The sequence below is a fragment of the Cydia splendana genome, chromosome 23 (assembly GCF_910591565.1).
Source record: "Cydia splendana chromosome 23, ilCydSple1.2, whole genome shotgun sequence".
NCBI lineage: Eukaryota > Metazoa > Arthropoda > Insecta > Lepidoptera > Tortricidae > Cydia > Cydia splendana.
The window spans coordinates 7370151-7388880 of record NC_085982.1 but is presented as its reverse complement, the minus strand read 5'-3'; the positions used below and the strand labels follow the sequence as shown (position 1 = coordinate 7388880).

The following is an 18730-nucleotide window of genomic DNA, read 5'->3' as shown; positions in this document are numbered from 1 at the left end:
TTGCCGAATTTTGGGTATTCGGCCGAATGAAATGTTGCCTACTATTCGGCCTCTTCTCGGGTGCGCCAGATATTTCTGTTCTGGGTTGTCGTTTCTTGAAGTGCTACGGTGTCCAAATCCTTCATGACATTTGACCACTACGTTGCTTTTGGTACACTTCACTGCACAATGTAATTAATATCAAGTCAATCTAATATTTTTAAAGTCTGAATGCGCCTGTGGCATCCGGCAGTCGGCGATCGATGAAATATGGAAGAAGTTCAGAAGTTGCCAAGACACAGAACAGGGCGGGTTGTTACCGTTCGGGGCTGTTTCGATTCGTTGGGTACGATCGAAAGTATTAATTTATGACTCATTTCGTACCTTATAACAGTGACAATCAATATGAAAGTCGCTAGAGACCTATTGTCACTATGATAAGGTACAAAATGGGTCATAAAATAAAACTTATACCTGTAGGTACTATCGAAACACTTGATTCCTGATCCGGTATGAAACTCACACATACTACTTCGTTGAGATTATATTGATTAAAAAAGTAAAATTATTATGACACTTATTGTGAAAACGTTCTAAGTATAGTGAAATCAAGTTCAATTGTAACTACATAAAAAATAAAGATATATAGATTATGTAGCATTCGTATATTGATGGTTGTAGGCAGTTAATATTTTGATATTCGTACCACAGACCACAACTTTTCACAAATCATACGAAAACACCCCAATCTGGGACACACAATTTAATTTAATTTGTTTCATAAATCTTAATCGAAACTCCTTAAGTTACGAAGGTATTAAGTACCTAATAAGTTTTTGACGTGATAACGTCTTATAAATCGATGAACACCGGTAGCATGCACGAAAAAGTGTCACGTTGTGGACAGATCTCCATGGTAACGTTGTGGATAGATTTCCATGGTAACGTTACGGCCAAATTTTCTTATGACGTTATCAGGTTATCACGCAAAATTATCGTCCGTAAACCGACATTACAGACAACCATATTTTTGTTACAAAATTATTAAACCGATCGTTACCTATTTATTTTTATAGACGACTCATGCATGTATTTGCAGATGAACAACTACTTTATATAAATATACTGTGGCGAATCGCTTTTGTACCTCAACAGTATGAAACCTGGCAGCTACAAGCAGATCATAGATCATATTTCAACCCTAACGGGATAGAGAAACTTTCCTGGTTCTTTGGTATAAAGCGGTTATATTATCCTAAAGTTTGGGCGGATTGCTAGTAGAGATGCACCTGATATTCGGTTACTATCCGGTATCCGGAATATCCGGCCATTATCTTAATATCCGGCCGGATACCGGATAGAGCGTTATTATCCGGCCGGATACCGGATAGTGCTTTATTATCCGGCTGGATACCGGATAGTAAGGTTGCTTGATTTCGGAATAAACAAATTGGATTTAAGAAACCGTCACGGTCATAATCGTACTCATTTATTATTTTAAAACAATTTAAAAATTCCACCCACTTGCAGTCTTGCACGCGCATTCATTTCGAATCTAGAAATGAGTCCGCGCGAAAGATCACTTCGAAACAGGTAAAACCTGCACAATGCGCATCTGAAAAACCGAATTGTGGGTATAGTTCCGCCGGCCGAATATTCGGCGGCTGGATACCGAATATTCGGCCGATAGTCAGGCCGAATATCCGGTATCTGGTATCCGGCCAAACAACTATCCGTTGCATCTCTAATTGCTAGTTTCTTCAAGTTTTGGAGTTCATTTCTCACTATTCACGATGACTTTTTACAAGGCTCTATTTTAACTTGCAAGCTAAATTAGACCCAGTCACAGAATAAATAATAGTACTAGGTACAGAAGACTCACTCTCTAACAAAACGCGTCTGTTACGATCAGCACAGATATGGCCGCTAGGTGGCGACAGCGCCACGCGCGGCTTATGGCTTTCCCCAAATTTGGGGCGGAACGGATGTACTTTTAACTACCTGTAGCAAAGCGACGAAATCGCGGAGTGAGCCACGCCTGACACAGTGCCCGTTATTTGATTAAGCTGAAACTTCACATATGTAAGTTAGGTGACAATGCAATATTATGGTACCATCGAGCTGATCTGATGATGGAGACAGGACATGACCATAGGAACTCTGTGATTAAACAACGAAACCTGATTGTGTTTGCATTAGTTCAGGATGACTCACGCTAGACCGGGCCGGGGCCGAGCTGGAGCTTCCGGAGCTTCGTTTTCTATGGGAAACACCACGTGGTCACCGATTAGCCGCCATAGAAAATGACGTGCCGGATGCCTCGACCCGGGCACGGCCCGGTCTAGCGTGAGTCATCCTTTAAGCTACACTTAGTTACGTCCCGATTAAAATTGGAATATTTTAGTACTTACAAGATATTTCACATCCGAATTGCCTATATCGAGTCTGAGTGTACCGACACTCCAAATAAAAGCTGAAAATTCACTCAAGTGCAAAAAACTCTCACACTATTCCTCTCTCAACTGTACAAGCTAATTAAAACCTTAAAACTAGGGCATTAGGTCGTGTTTTGATTAAGTCTTAATTCTGAACAGGGGTCAAAAACATGCTTAATTGTCTTAAGTGAGCTTTAAAAACCCTTTGTATTGCCGTTAGCTCACACCTTTTGTTTAAAACCAAAGGGGCACACAATGCACAACCCTATTATTAAACAAATTTATTCATGCAGCCAATTTTCCGAGTTTAAATCTTATTGTGAGCGCCATAAGGTCTATTATTTCTCAAGCGCCCGCAAATATGTTTGTATTTATTTGATTGTGATTGTAGTGGTTTAGTATGAAAAAAAGAGGGCTTAATGGTTAGGGGTGTGCTTTTTTGTTTACAATGAAAGCATAAAGGTGTCGAATTGATTTTGTAGATTAGATTGTGCATGGTATGGTTGTCGGTGTTTTAAAAAAAAGTTGTTAGCCACTTAAGCCTTAGCACTTAGCCTTTGGGCAGTTTTTTTTGTGTTTTACAGAAGCTTGTATGTACTTTAAATGTGGTTTAGGTTTCCGGACCTTAACGAATGATATGCTTATTTCTGAAGCATTTTTAAGTCAACAAATCTACTTATAATTTGAATTTATTTATTGTTTGATTACATATAGGTAAATTGTATTGGCAGATAATTAGTAGGTAGCTAAGACTGAATATTAGATTAATTAGAAAATACTATAAGTTTGTTATAATAACAATATTTTATACAAAATTTAATTTTATTAAGACAAAATTAGTCAGTTAATATATCAAATCCACTCATAAAAATATTCATTAACTAGTTAGTATATTTTTTATTTACACCCCGGTATAATTATTTATTATTTTATCTGAGGCAGCACAACCTACTTCAACTTAACTCAGACATACAAATAAACTCTACACTCAAGAGTAATGTCACCATGTTGTGTCGAAAAAGTCTTTACCCGCGCCATAAACCCGTTTTATACTGGCCATAAACAAAATGCTCGTTTGTCGCGCGTGACCTTACCGTAACGAATTACCTTTTTCGAGACGGTTCCGTACAGAGAAAGTAACAAGTTTTTATAAATATCATTTTTGATACAGTTGAACCAAGAAAAGTCTGCAACGATTTTGATAGCACACCCAGTGCAAGTGTTATTTTAAACGTCAAACTTCTATACTGGCTGCGATATGTTTGCCGACAAACATCATAAGCTTTATAAAGATTGTTTACGTTTTTGTGAATCAACATAGTCATCATCACTATAACTTAATTATTGTCATATTCATCGAAACAATTGTAAAAAAAACAAACACAATTAATTTGCGCTGTTTTATCACAGAGTTTCTATGGCCGCTTCCCGTGATCATCAACAGAGTGCGTAGCCAACGTGCAATCCTTAACGCTCCGTAGCGAACGAAACGCTGTCGCACTAGTGCGGAAGAGTGATATAGAGAGAAATGACTACGATACGCTACGGAGCGTTAACGATTGGCACGTTGGCTACGCGCCCAGATCAGCTTGGTGCAATATACGGATATTGCATAATTACATTGTCACTTCACTTACATATTTATGTGAAGTTTCAGCTCAATCAAATAATGGAAAGTGGGTCTAATTCAGCTTGCGAGATTGGACTGTACAGTCGCCACCAGATATATCTGAGCGGCCGAGGTGTTCACAATATCTGAACACGCACCCTAACGCCCTGACAATAGAGACGTGTTCAGATATTTGTGAGCGCCTTGGCCGCTCCGATATATCTGATGGCGACTGTACTGTACCTACTCTTTTGTAATCTTATTGTTACAATAATTAGAAAATTTAACTCTGGTAACATTATACCTTAGTTTAATTAAGGTTTGTCCTAATAAAAATAAAGTTAGATGACCCGGCAAACTTCGTTTCACTTATATCTATCTTAATATTGTCTTCGGTTACCGCGATAGTTACTCATGAAATAAAACTATTGAAACGGATTATATCGCGTATATTGAATACATACTACATCCCGACGTTTCGAACCCTTTACAGCGTGGTGACATTATACACGATATAATCTGTTTCAATAGTTTTATATCATTATATCTAGCTTTTTTGCAGTCTTAATTTTTTTTATCATAAGAACTTTCTCCAGACAATAACAAACACAATAAAAAAAGAATTGGCTAAATTGGTCCACCCGTTCGCGTGTGATGCCATGACCAAGGAAAATAGGGATACATTTTTATATATGTATATAGCGGAAGGTGCTGGGCCTAAAATACGGCGTTGCTTGAACAAGAGATTTACTTTGGCAGGATTGGTCCTTAGGACCCAAGGATGGATTTAAGAAGTGGAGCTACCGAGATTTTTGATTTAAATTTTTAGGGGGGGGGGGGGCTCTCAACTTTATCTTGATATCTATATCATTTAAACTACTAGGCCAAGTTTGGTATCGTTTTGGTATAAATAGGGGATGCCGAATTCATTTATGATATCATAATGACACCATTCTGAAGTAAAAACACATAAAATATGACAAAAATACTTTTTTTTTAATTCCTCTTCACGCTTAAACCGCTAAACAAATTTAGTTAAAATTTGGTACAGAGATAGTTTGAGTCCCAGGGAATAACAAAGCATACTTTTAATCTTAAAAATCATCCCTTAAGGGTGTGAAAAGGGAGGTGGAATTTTGTATGGGGATTCAATAACGGCTGAACCGATTTAGATGAAATCTATGTCTACATCTTTGATTTAGTTGAAAATGATACTCAACTTGACATAGAACCTAAACTTAAAAAAATTATTAACCTCAGACGTCGCCGACGCTTAAAACCCCCCCACCCCCCACCTGCATCAAAAATCTGGGTGGCGCCACTTCTTAAATACATTTTAGAAACAAAGATTAATTCTGCCAAAGTGTGATATATGTACATGTATAGCACCGAAGGTATATACATAGACATGTATCACAGCTGATCGCTCGGTCAGTGAACTCGCGGGTAGGTTAAGATTTTTATAAAATATTTAATGTCATAATTGGTGGTAGTTTTAACTTGTCTCTCGAAATACATCTTCTAATACGAACGGACGCGCATTTGCCTTTTTATTAGTTATCCCAGTGTTCCCGGCTCCTATATATCTCATTTGGCGACGAATACGGACAATTAAGCGTGCGGCAGTGAAAGGACAGTATTATAATGTCGATTGGAAAGTTGCAACCGTTTGATCCTAGCGCGGACGATTGGGCGTTGTATGTGGATAGGTTAGAGCAATATTTCATTGTGAATAGCGTAACGGATGCATTGAAAGTGCCTACGTTAATAACAGTGATGGGCAGTGCAAGTTACGAGTTATTAGTGACATTGTGTACGCCGGACAAACCTTCAACAAAAAAATTTGAAGTGTTAAAAGAACTGATGACTAATCATTTACAGCCTAAAAGGAGCATAATGGCGGAACGTTACAAATTTCGTCAACGAATACAAAAAAAAGGCGAGTCGTTGGCGGTCTATGTCGCGGATTTAAAGAAGATGACTCAATATTGTGATTTTAAGACGGAACTGGAAAATAATCTACGGGATCAATTAGTGTGTGGCATAGCGGACGATACTATTAGGCAGAGGTTGTTCGTAGAAGATGCTTTGACATTCGCCAAGGCTTGGAAGCTGGCGGTTGCCATGGAGGCAGCAGAGAAAGACGCAGCGGCAGTCGATAGTAGGACGCGCGGCACTAGTAAAGAGGTTGTGGAAGTGCTATATGCATCGGCCAGCGGCAGCGGGGCCCGAAGGCAGGGCTCGTCGGGGACCTGGAGGTCTAACGGGGCAACCCAGGTAGCGGGGCGCAGCAAGGCGGCACCGCAGGCATGGGGCGGACGCGCACAGGCGAAGCAGGCGCCCGTGGCGGGAGCGGCATCGGCAGGAGCGCCGCGCGCTCGCGAGCAGGGCCAGTGTCGTGTTTGTGGCGGCAATCATGACGCGGCGACTTGCAAATTCCGCGTGTATTCTTGTCGCGTATGCATGCAACAAGGTCATTTAAAGAAGATGTGTCCCCGACTACAAACTGGAGCTAGAGTGCATGCGTTGGACGCAAACGAGGAGGATGAGGAGGAGTTGTTGAACGAGGTACAATTTAACGCTTTATCTGTAGGCAGTTTAAGTCGTTATAAGCCGTTTATGATGACATTGGACGTTAACGGAATAGGTTTAGAAATGGAAGTTGACTCCGGTAGTGCCATTTCATGTATATATAAGTCTTGAATGCTATCAAAAATTATTTAATAATCTACCTATTTTAACACCTAATCTATTAGTCAACTTTTACGCAGGAGGAAGTTTACGCCCGGTCGGTAGAATTACTCCAATAGTTAAATATAAAAACAAAGAGATGTCTTTAGATTTATTTGTTATAGATGGGGGCAAAAACCCATTGTTAGGAAGACAATGGCTGTACGAGTTGAAAATGGGCGTGGAGCCGTTTAGTTGTAACAAAATTGATACCAAATTGGAACTATGGATTCATTGATTTCTAGGTATAAGGATGTATTCGCGGACGGGCTCGGGCGGTACACAGGCGGCACGGTGGCGCTGCGCGTGCGCTCGGGCGCCGCGCCGGTGTACATGCGAGCGAGGCCGCTGGCGTACGCACTGCGCGCGCCGGTGGAGCGCGCGCTGGACCAGCTGCAGCGGGACGGCATTATCACGCCGGTCGAGACGTCAGACTGGGCCACGCCGATAGTACCGGTAATTAAGCGTGATGGAGGTATTCGCATTTGTGGCGATTATAAATTAACACTAAACAGATGCTTAGAGGTTGACCGTTTTCCCTTGCCTAGAGTTGAGGACCTGCTTGTCAAATTACACGGGGGGGAAACGTTTTCAAAAATTGATTTGTCTCAAGCCTATGCACAATTCGAGTTGGACGAGGCATCTAAACCTTATACCGTAATCAACACGCATAAAGGCCTGTATATGTATAATAGGCTGATCTATGGGCTATCGTCGAGCCCGGGGATATTTCAAAGGAAACTAGAACAACTTTTCGCAGACTTACCGCGAGTAGGTGTTTTCCTTGATGACGTAATTATAACGGGAGTAGACAGGGAGGATCATTTGCGTACATTACATCAAGTGCTAGGACGCCTCGAGAAATTTGGGTTGAAAGTTAAGAAAGAAAAATGCTCTTTCTTCGCGGAATCGGTGACGTATTTAGGGTTTCGCATTAGTAAACAAGGGGTTCACACGTGTCCGGAAAAGATTAAAGTTATAAAGGACATGGCGATACCGGCCAATGTAACCGAGCTTCGCTCATTCATAGGAATGATTATGTACTATGGGAAATTTGTTAAAAATATAAGTATGACGTTAACACCATTATACAAATTATTAAGGAAGGGGGCTTCGTTTAGTTGGACCAAGGAATGTTCGGAAGCGTTTAATGCCGTCAAGCGTTGATTGGTTTCCAGTTCGGTGTTAGCGCACTATGACCCTGAACTTCCGCTATGTCTAACTACAGATGCGAGTTCGAGCGGCGTGGGGGCGGTGATTTCGCACCAGATGCCAGATGGTACGGAAAGGCCTGTTGCATACGCGTCCAGAGTGCTCAATGCGGCGGAGGTAAATTATTCTCAGATTCAAAGAGAAGCCTTGGGAATTGTGTTTGGAATAAAAAAATTCCATCAGTACCTGTACGGTCGAAGGTTTTTGCTAAGAACCGATCATAAGCCGTTGGTTTCCATATTTGGAGATAAGGGAGGTATTCCGTCGATGGCCGCGAGCAGACTACAAAGATGGGCGGTAATTTTGTCTGGTTACCAGTATGACATAGAATACGTGCCTACAGACAAAAATGGAGCTGACGCATTGTCCAGGCTACCAGTGGGGAAGCAGGCAGCAGACAGGACTGAGGTGACATATGTACAATTCGTACAGGATTTCTTACCAATTACTAGTGATCAAGTCAGAGCCAATTTAAAAACAGATGATCTACTGAGAAAAGTGGTTATGTATTTACAGTCAGGGTGGCCAGCGAAGTGTGACGATCCAGAGCTGCAGTCGTATTGGGTAAGACGTCACGAACTGTACTCAGAAGCCGGGTGTGTCATGTGGGGCTACAGAATGGTGGTACCCACGACATTAAGAAATGACGTTCTACGTGAGCTGCATATAGGCCACTTTGGAGTCGTCAAAATGAAAAGTCTTGCCCGGAGCTATGTTTGGTGGCCCGGCATTGATGCTGAAATCGAGAAAACGTGTATGGAATGCACCACATGCGCTCTGGAAGCACCGGCCCCAGCCAAATCTACACCACAAGCTTGGCCATATCTCGAAGAAGTTTGGAGTAGGTTGCATATGGATTTCCTAGGACCCCTAAACGGCATGACCTATTTAGTAGTCGCGGATTCATCGTCCAAATGGATTGAAGTAAAACAAATGACGAGAACAACGGCAGATGACGTCATCAGAGTTTTAAGGGAGATGTTTGCTCGTTTCGGGCTACCCAAGATGATGGTATCGGACAATGGCCCGCCGTTCACGAGTGGAGAACTGACTCAGTTCATGCAATTTAATGGCATAAAACAAACCTACTCTCCGGTGTATCATCCATCTTCAAACGGAGCAGCAGAAGGTGCAGTAAAGCTAGTTAAAAAAACCATTTTGAAGGCTTTACGGGATAGGCAAGACGTGGACGCCGCGCTCCAGTCATATTTACTAGCGTATAGGAATTCTATTCACAGCAGTACGGGCGAGTCGCCGGCGAGGTTGCTGCAGCGAAGAGGTCTGCGCACACGACTGGACCTGCTGCGCGCTGACGCCGGCGCCGCGGCGCACGAGTGTGCGCGCGCCGCGCAGCTCCGACAGCGCGAAAACGCGGGGGGCGTCTCGAGATCGTATAGTGTAGGTGATAATGTTTGGGCTAGGAATTTTAGCAAGGGGGAGAAATGGGTTAGCGGTACGATCACGGAACAATTAGGTTCACGTAATTATTTGGTGCAAAGGGAAGACGGTCAAATTATTAAAAGGCATATAGATCAGTTACGCAATAACTCACGCTTAGCTATAACAGCGTGCCCAGCGGCGGACTATGACGATAACCATGATAACTCGGAGCCGTGTGCGCCACCGGGGCCCGCTTCTGTGCCACCTGCCCCGATACCTAAACGTGTGCCCGTGCCCGTAGAAAGATATGGTAATCCCATATTATATTAAGTACTACTTGTTTGTAATTTTAGAATTAGTATAAAAAAATGTAAAGATTAATACTGTATTGTACTTTAGAAATAACTATATTTAAGGAAGTTCTGTTATTAATTTACTATGATATTGTGTAATAATTGTCGGATCTATAGTGGAGACGGCTTTTCCATGTCAGTCTTATTAGCATTTACATAAGGGTTCTTTTCACCTGGCCTGGAGGAGAAGTTTTCACGGGATCGTTACTTGCCATATTAGTACATGGCCGACGACCGTATACTATGTAGTCTTAGTTAAGTGGTAGGGTGTGATATATGTACATGTATAGCACCGAAGGTATATACATAGACATGTATCACAGCTGATCGCTCGGTCAGTGAACTCGCGGGTAGGTTAAGATTTTTATAAAATATTTAATGTCATAATTGGTGGTAGTTTTAACTTGTCTCTCGAAATACATCTTCTAATACGAACGGACGCGCATTTGCCTTTTTATTAGTTATCCCAGTGTTCCCGGCTCCTATATATCTCATTTCAATCAAATCTCTTATTCAGTGAACGCCGCGCCGTAGTTGACCTTTTTATGGCCTGAGCACACTCGACTAATACGTATATATAATAACTTCTTGTCTAGACCAGGGCTCTCCAAACCCCGGCCCGCGGGCCAAATCCGGCCCGCGAAGCGTTCCAATCCGGCCCGCCGACGGCGGTCCAATCCGGCCCGCGGGAGCCAGGCTCCAGGTGTTCAGTCCTAATAGCAGCAGCCAGATACACCCCGCCGCGCCGAAATGCTGTGTACCGTGGCCCGCGCGAAATATCTGAGGCGCAATATGGCCCTCAGGTAAAAAAGTTTGGAGACCCCTGGTCTAGACTCATAACCCATAATCTAATTACCTATTTTTAGGTTATTTTATTACGTTATAGACGGTCCAACCTTATCTATTAGCCAATATTTTCATTTAATTGAAAAATATAATATGTAGATACATATTTAGATTTGCGCCTACATTGCTGTGTTTTTGCCTAAAGGGGCCCACTGATTAACAGTCCGCCGGACGGTATCGGCCTGTCAGTTGTTCGGACCTGTCAAAATTTTGTTCTAACTGACAGGCCGATACCGTCCGGCGGACTGTTAAACAGTGGGCCCCTTAACATTTATTTTAGCTAAATGAGCTTGTGGGCTAATATACATAATATTTATTTTCTATTTGTACGTGCGTGCGGTTCTTAATTGCATTTACATTTAAAATAAACATTGGTATTTTGCAATTATAATACTTATAATGAATATCTGAGGCTATTAATTATTGTAATTATATAGCAAATATTTAAATTGGTTTAGATGGTAATTATCTATAGTTACGAGGTTTTGTGGGGTTTGATGGTACGTACTGTAAACCGGAATTGCTTAAATATAATTGTTTTCATCATCATCATCATATCAGCCAGAGGACGTCCACTGCTGGACATAGGCCTCCCCCAAAGAATGCCACAACAAAATGACCGGTCCGATTGTTTTCATATTAGAAATAAACTTTGAACAACCCTTTGCACAGCCGCTTAAGCCCATTAATTAAAGCATTTTTATACATCCCGTTTTTTGTATACGCCGACAGGCCAAAAACAGGATTTCCTGCCTCGTCATTTGATAAAGTTTCCGAACGGACTCTGGAATTGAACCGTGTGGTCTCATTAAGGATAATTTGCATTTTAGATTAAAAATTAAATTGCCGGCGGCAGATAATTGATAAAATTAATTTAATTTGATTAAAGTGCCAAAGTGAATTTGGGAACTACAGAAAAAGCGGGCCTAAAAAGTTTAAACTTTTCAATAATCTCTCAAGCCAATGAATACTTTATTCACATAGGACTAAGGTGTATTAGGTTGTAGCAGATTTCACATGAAATATTTTTTCTGATACAGCCAAATGATGCCCGCTGATGGATTTTTGATATGCGTATGGAAATGACTTTTCATTACAATAATGGATGCGGGGCTTAAAGGATGACTCACGTTAGACCGGGCCGTGTCCGGGCCGGAGCTTCCGACGCATCGTTTTCTATGAAAAGCATCACGTGATCGCCTGTCATGTCATAGAAAAGTAAGCTCCGGAAGCTCCGGCCCGGACACGGCCCGGTCTAACGTGGGTCATCCTTAAGTTGGTATTTTTGGTAAGCAAAATACTTGATACAAGAATATATTCAATGAAGACTGAGCCTCACGGCTCCATTCGGAAAATGAATTAGATTTCTACTAGACTTCAACAAGTTACGATACGGATAATTTAAAGATATTTGTAAGATAGATATATCAAATTTGACATTTTCGCGATTCTGGAGGTCCTCTTGAACGATTTCGACAAGTTATGACTTACATATCCAAGTCACATCTAGTCGATATCTAATGTAGATCTAGTTGATCTCTAAATCGTCTCAAGATCTTGTGATTATCTCGAAATCCGAATAGGCCTGTCAGTCACTGAGGCTAGCAGACGAAAGGTGATATGGAAGGGCCCGGGGGGGGGGGGGGGGATGGGGGGGGGTCAACTGCAGCTGAATTTCCTTGATAAAATTAGTGACAGAATAAACGTGATATTAAGGTGGGGCACCTGCAGCTGCATTATATTTCCTAGATAAAATTAGTAACGGAATACACGTGATTAAACGTTTTAATCACGGCAGTGGCTAATGCAGTTACAAACTTATACTTATATGTAATATTTTATATGATTAGTATTTAATATCTGGGAGACCGGGCTTTGCTCGGAAAACATAATACAAAACCTCAAAAATGCGCGTTTTCCCAGAGATCCTATCCTATCCTAGCTAGATCGATTCATCACCCCCGAAAACCTCGAAATCGTTAGAGCCATTTCCGAGATCCCTAAATATATATACATATAAATAAATAAACAAGAATAGGGTATTTTCCTATTAGTCAAATCAGTTACTTTTTTAGAGCTGTCAAAACGATTTGCTAATATGGAAATTATATGAAACATTACATCGTGACGTCACGGTCAACACACATACTTTTTATACTTCTATTCGATTTATTAAATAGAACTTGTATTTAAAAATAACTCCTATTTGTGTTTTTCTAATAATTATCTGGCCCCAATTTCACCACGGTGACAGGTGCGACAATTGTAAAATCACTGTTGCTGACGTCACAGGCATCCATGGGCTACGGTTACCACTTACAATCGGGCGGGACGTATTCCTGTTTGCCACCATCATTGTATTATTTAAAAAAACTTTATTATATCGAAAAAAAAACAGATATTTCGTTTGCGAAGTTTCTGACAATTGTCAAGATTTAGAAGAATTGTAGGTAATTCTTGACAGGTAATGAGTTATATGTCGGAATGTTGTGACAATTGTCAGAAACTTAGCAAGAGAAATATCTGTTTTTTTCCGTTATAATAAAGTTTTTTTTAATAAAACAATGATGGTGGCAAACAGGAATACGGCCCGCCCGATGATAAGCGGTAACCGTAGCCCATGGATGCCTGTGACGTCAGCAACAGTGATGTTTTACAATTGTCGCACCTGTCACCGTGGTGAAATTGGAGCCTGGTGCTTTATTTCATGCATGGTGTAAAATAATTTATTTTAAATACAGTATAATACCCTATTGCTCGTTTAAAGGTATTATTATTAATATATAAATAGATGTATGTACGATAGCATGTATTTTATTTTATAATATGATTTATGTATTTTATTTACTTTTGAACATTTTGGTTAGTTTACTTTACTGTGCATTCCGTAAGTTTGCCTATCTAATTTGAATTCTCCCCTCATCTACTCGAAGGTTAGCTGGAAGAGATCCCTTACAGGGATAAGTTCGCGTTTGTACCTCTATTTCTGTAAATATTATGTAAACCTGTGTTGTGTGCACTAAAGTGATTAGTACTACTAAATCAAGAATGAACAATCACATTCCGTTCAGATTTTTTAAATACTTCGCCCACCTACCTATTTTGCTGCTGACATAAACAAGCTCCAATTATTCTGTGACCTATATACCACCTTTTGTACTGTCAACATATTTTATTATCTTCTTTTATGACATAGTTTTATTGCCTTATTATATTTGGCACAATCTAACGGTCCTTTCCATTCTATTTCGCATTTCTTTTGGCTAAAACAGTGTCGCATAAAACAAAATGTAAAATATATTCTACTTCAATGCCATTTCGACATTACCAAAACAAAAACAACTTAATAACAGCTGTCTATTATTTTATAAAATTAATAAGAATGTGTTAACGGCTTAAAAATAATACAAATGACAAGTAACATCACGATTCTCGTACTTAAAAAAAAAAACTATATAGGTATATTATGAGTATCACAATATACAACAAATTACCTGATCGCTTTAAAGACACGGATCTAAAGCTATTCAAAGCAAATATAAAAATGTGGCTAATAGAAAAATGTTTTACTGCATAAATTATTATTTAAGTTTATTATGAGTGTGCATAATATGTAACTAAATATGTATCCTGCAAATGTATGTACACCTGAAAAGGTAAAGTTTCGGTGTAACTAAATATGTAATTGTATATTCCACCTGCAATATAACCTGATTCTTACATACAATAAAAACTTTGACTTTGACTTTAATCTAGTACTTGAAGTTATTTTTAGTTATAAATACAATATATATACAGTGGTACTACTAAACGAAATTAATAACTAGCTTAAATCTAAAATAGGCCCTTGAGGCATTGTATCAAGGATGCTGGCGGCATTTCCTCGCTGTATCGCAATGCTGATACGTTGTGCGAGGTAGCCGCCAGCTCTTCGGTCACCAGTTACGTCAACCAGACGCTTCGCGATTTCTGCGAACAACTTATGCGCGCTGGGACCCCATGGACCTAGAGTTTCAACACCAAATGGTACAAAATGGTACTCTCTACCGAGGCTCTTATATTTGTTACGTTTTAGAATTTCGGCGCTTTCCGCCGCTCCGCTATAAATTAAACCATGTAAAAAAGTACCGGAAGATCCAGATACTCTAGTGTAAATTTAATTGAGCGTTCGCGTTTGCGTTATGTCTATTTTTGTATGGGATTTTGAACAGCGCGCCAAGCGGGACGTTATAAAAACTCAAAGTCCCATACAAAATTATACTTAACGCAAACGCGTACGCCACGTCACGCTATCGAATGAAATGTACACCAGTACGGCTACCACCAGTTTTGACATTGACAGATTAACTCGCGTCTACGTAAATTACTTTCTATACATCTCGCTTGCACTAATATGCGAGTACGAGCGAGATGCATAGAAAGTAAGTTACTTAAACGTGAGTGAATATGTCAATGTTAAAACTGGTGGTAGTGCTTCAGGGATACAAAATTTGTAATACTCGAAGTATATTTAAATGTAAGTACAACAAAAGTATTTCTCACATCACCTATTCGGAAATGGGCTTTTTCTTCCCTGCTGGGAGGGATCAAAGTGGCACTTTTCTTCCCTGCTAGTAGGGATCAAAGTAACACTTTTCTGTTCTAGCACACTATTTTTAAATTTTTTTGGACATTATTTTTTTAGCTTAAATAATCTGTTTAAGCATCAGATTGTGTCAACACTAAGATTTTTTTATTTTCCTCATAGTTGATGTGAAAAGCAGTATGTGTCACATGGTATCAACATTATTTCGACTTGGGCGTTAACACTTGAATCCCTCATTACGCTCAGGATTCAATGTACGCCCTTGACGGAAATATATCATTTTGATCCCTTGTAACACAAACTACTATATAGGTACTGGTAAAATAACCCCACTGCTTACAAAACATCGCTTCATTGAAAAATTACTTTTTTAAAAGGAGATACGAAATCATCAATCACAAAACTTTAAGTCAAAAAAGTCACGTTTTTCACTATTTTGTTGACTTACGTCTTTTGCAAGGAAGCGGCGAAGTCCCATAAGGCGTATTTTTTGTTTTTTATAACCCGGTTTTTGCGGATGTGCGTGTTTGCCTTAAGGCGGTTTGCATTTTGCAACTTGACATTATTGAGGGCCTAGGGCTATTTCTGTATGTAATGTACATGTGTGAGAAATGGGTCCTATTAGATGTTCCAGCGACGTCATTTAATACTTTGTCACAATAAGACAAAAAGTAAATTTGCACCATGACAGATTGATTGAAATAAAGTATCTAGGTAGATAACCATGATAAAACAAATAATCTGCTATTTTATCTTTATATTCATATGAACCAGCCGCCACAAGGCCGCTGTCATACAATTGTACCACCCTGTTACTCCTCCTATCCCCCCCTATTACCCCTCTTGTTCTCAGTTATCCCAGTTAACGGTAAACACCCTAGTGTTCCTTCGGTGAATTCCAAATTCCGAATTAAGATTAGGAGTTAAGGCATTTGTCAGGATAGCGTTTGCAAGTTTAGCCGACGATACGCCATTTGCAAACATGCTAGGTAACTCCATTTGAAAAAACTTAGCGAACGACTGAGACGTTTACGTTAATAAAAAAAAACTAATATTTATGGATATCTGTTTTCAAAAAAATATTCTTCTCATTTTTTCCAGTGCGTCCCCTCTGGGTCCGACTGCAAGGCGGCAAGCGCCCCCTAGTGGCCGGGCAGAAGACCGAACTAATCTGCCAAGCTGTAGGCGCGAGGCCCAAACCCTCAATCACATGGTGGCGAGGCGGTACCAAGCTTAAGAATGTTAGAGAAACTGTAAGTACATTATTTTATTATATTTTGATTTAGAATCATTTCACCAAGATGACACTGCAAGCTGGACAGCGTCCTCTAGTGGCAGAAGACTGAACTAATCTGCCAAGCTGTAGGCGCGAGGCCCAAACCCTCAATCACATGGTGGTGAGGCGGTACCAAGCTTAAGAATGTTAGAGAGACTGTAAGACTGTAAGTACATAAATGTATATAATCTTGCTTTTTAAGTAGAAGAATTTCAATATGATGACACTGCAAGGTGGAAAGCACCCTCTAGTGGCAGAAGACCGAACTAATCTGCCAAGCTGTAGGCGGCTCCCATACCAGGCGTAGCTCACTCCGCGATTTCGTCGCTTTGCTACAGGTAGCTAAAAGTACATCCGTTCGGCCCCAATTTTGGGGTTTGCCATAAGCCGCGCGCGGCGCTGTCGCCACCTAGCGGCCATATCTGTGCTGATCGTAACAGACGCGTTTTGTTAGAGAGTGAGTCTTCTGTACCTAGTACTATTATTTATTCTGTGCCCATACTAAATTAGTGCGGGAGTGCATGTGGCATGTGTGAGGATCACGATTTGTCCTATACACGCCAGTAGCCTTAATTACCACGACTGCCTTAGCAGTGTCAAATTGACATATTCGCTAACGTCTGCGTAACTTACTTTCTATACATTTCACTCGCACTACGATGCATAGAAAGTTACGCACAGGCTAGCGAATATGTCAGTGTGTACGTACTAAGGTACTAGGGTTCTGTACCCAAAGGGTAAAAACGGAACCCTATTACTAAGATTCCACTGTCCGTCTGTCTGTTCACCTGTCTGTCACCAGGCTGTATCTCATGAACCGTGATAGTTAGACAGTTGAAATTTTCACAGATGATGTATTTCTAGACGGGTCTAACGCGAATTTTATTCAATTACCTTGATTTACCGACGTTTCGACACAGGTTTCACTGGTGGTGGTGGTGGTGGTGGTGGTGATTGTTTGAAAATGTGATGTCTACCCCAAACTTCTCCATACACTTTTCGTCGGGTAGTTGCACAAATCTCTGTTTTGACATTTTGCTGGGACATCAGTCAACCGCGACCACGACCAGTGAAACCTGAGTCGAAACGTCGGTAAATCAAGGTAATTGAATAAAATTCGCGTTAGACCCGTCTATCAATGTGAGTTAATATGTGTTCAAAACGCGAAAGTTTAAAATATTATGATGTATTTCTGTTGCCGCTATAACAACTAAAACTAATAAGTACGGAACCCTCGGTGGGCGAGTTAGACTCGCACTTGTCTGGTGTTTATCTATTTTGTAAGCCATATTCTAATCTACGCCATAATATTACACAAATTGATTACACAATAGTATTAAACTTACATAAGTAACTAAGTATACTGAGTAAAGTGGGAGTGGGGAGGGGTGGGGTTGTAATTGTATCAGCCTGATGTATTGATGACGAATTTATGGATTTATTCATATAAAGTGTCATTCTATGGAACTTGCTAACTATGTAAATAAACCGCCATATTGAAAATGACTCTGAATGATGAATTTACTAGTGACTTTTGTTTACATAGTTAGCAAGTTCCATAGAATGACACTTTATATGAATAAATCCATAAATTCGTCATCAATACATCAGGCTGATACAATTACAACCCCACCCAATCCTTTACAATATCCTTTCATACAATTAAAATTGCCTCTAATTGAAATAATGATCCTCCATATAAGCGCACTTATTTTTCGAGCGGAAAACTAATAAACGAAATTGGACTTTATTGCAATAAGTTTAAGCGCTATAAAGTTGAATAATTTTCAGATTTTGGTTCATTAAAGGCAATTATGAGAGTGCAGTTTTGTACGGTTTAATGCGTGATCGTATTTTATTGGTGTTTTTAAATATAATGCAGTTAAAGCGATCTTTATACAGTTTGGAAACTTAATTAACCAGAATATTTAAATCAGGAAACGTATTCTGTTTTGTAATAACAGGTTATAAATTTGATCTGGATTTGTTATGGTGATCTGTCAGTGTCAAAAGTGACGTATCTGGCTGATGAAGACGCCTTCATAGCGAACGCTACAGTTAGAGCTGTGAATGACTTGATTATTCCTCTTTTAAATTAATTGCAATTGTCGATTGTTTGAACCTGGGAGCCTAGCCTAACAACCGTATATCGACAAACTCTAACATGATTAGATCGGATGCAGAACAACCATTTTGTTTGCACAATTGGTCGGCGCGTGTAATTGCCCTTAATAGTCGGACGCACAATGTGGACAGCACAATAGTTAACCATTATATTGATGCGCTGATAGCCACAGTGGCTTCTTCAACAGTAAGTACGGTTTT

The 18730-nt window shown here is 40.1% G+C and overlaps 2 protein-coding genes across 2 annotated transcripts in view; both read left to right on the top strand.

Moving 5' to 3' along the window:
* LOC134801803 (B-cell receptor CD22-like) overlaps positions 1-18730 on the top strand; it is a 700667-nt gene that overhangs the window by 648925 nt on the left and 33012 nt on the right. Inside the window, exon 9 of the mRNA XM_063774411.1 lies at positions 16231-16382. Within this exon, the coding sequence (XP_063630481.1) occupies positions 16231-16382 (152 nt within the window). The remainder of the gene's footprint in view (positions 1-16230; positions 16383-18730) is intronic.
* On the top strand, positions 5435-6726 carry LOC134801717 (uncharacterized). The gene has a single exon (XM_063774315.1). The coding sequence runs from the start codon at positions 5668-5670 to the stop codon at positions 6724-6726; it is 1059 nt and encodes a 352-aa protein (XP_063630385.1). The 5' UTR covers positions 5435-5667.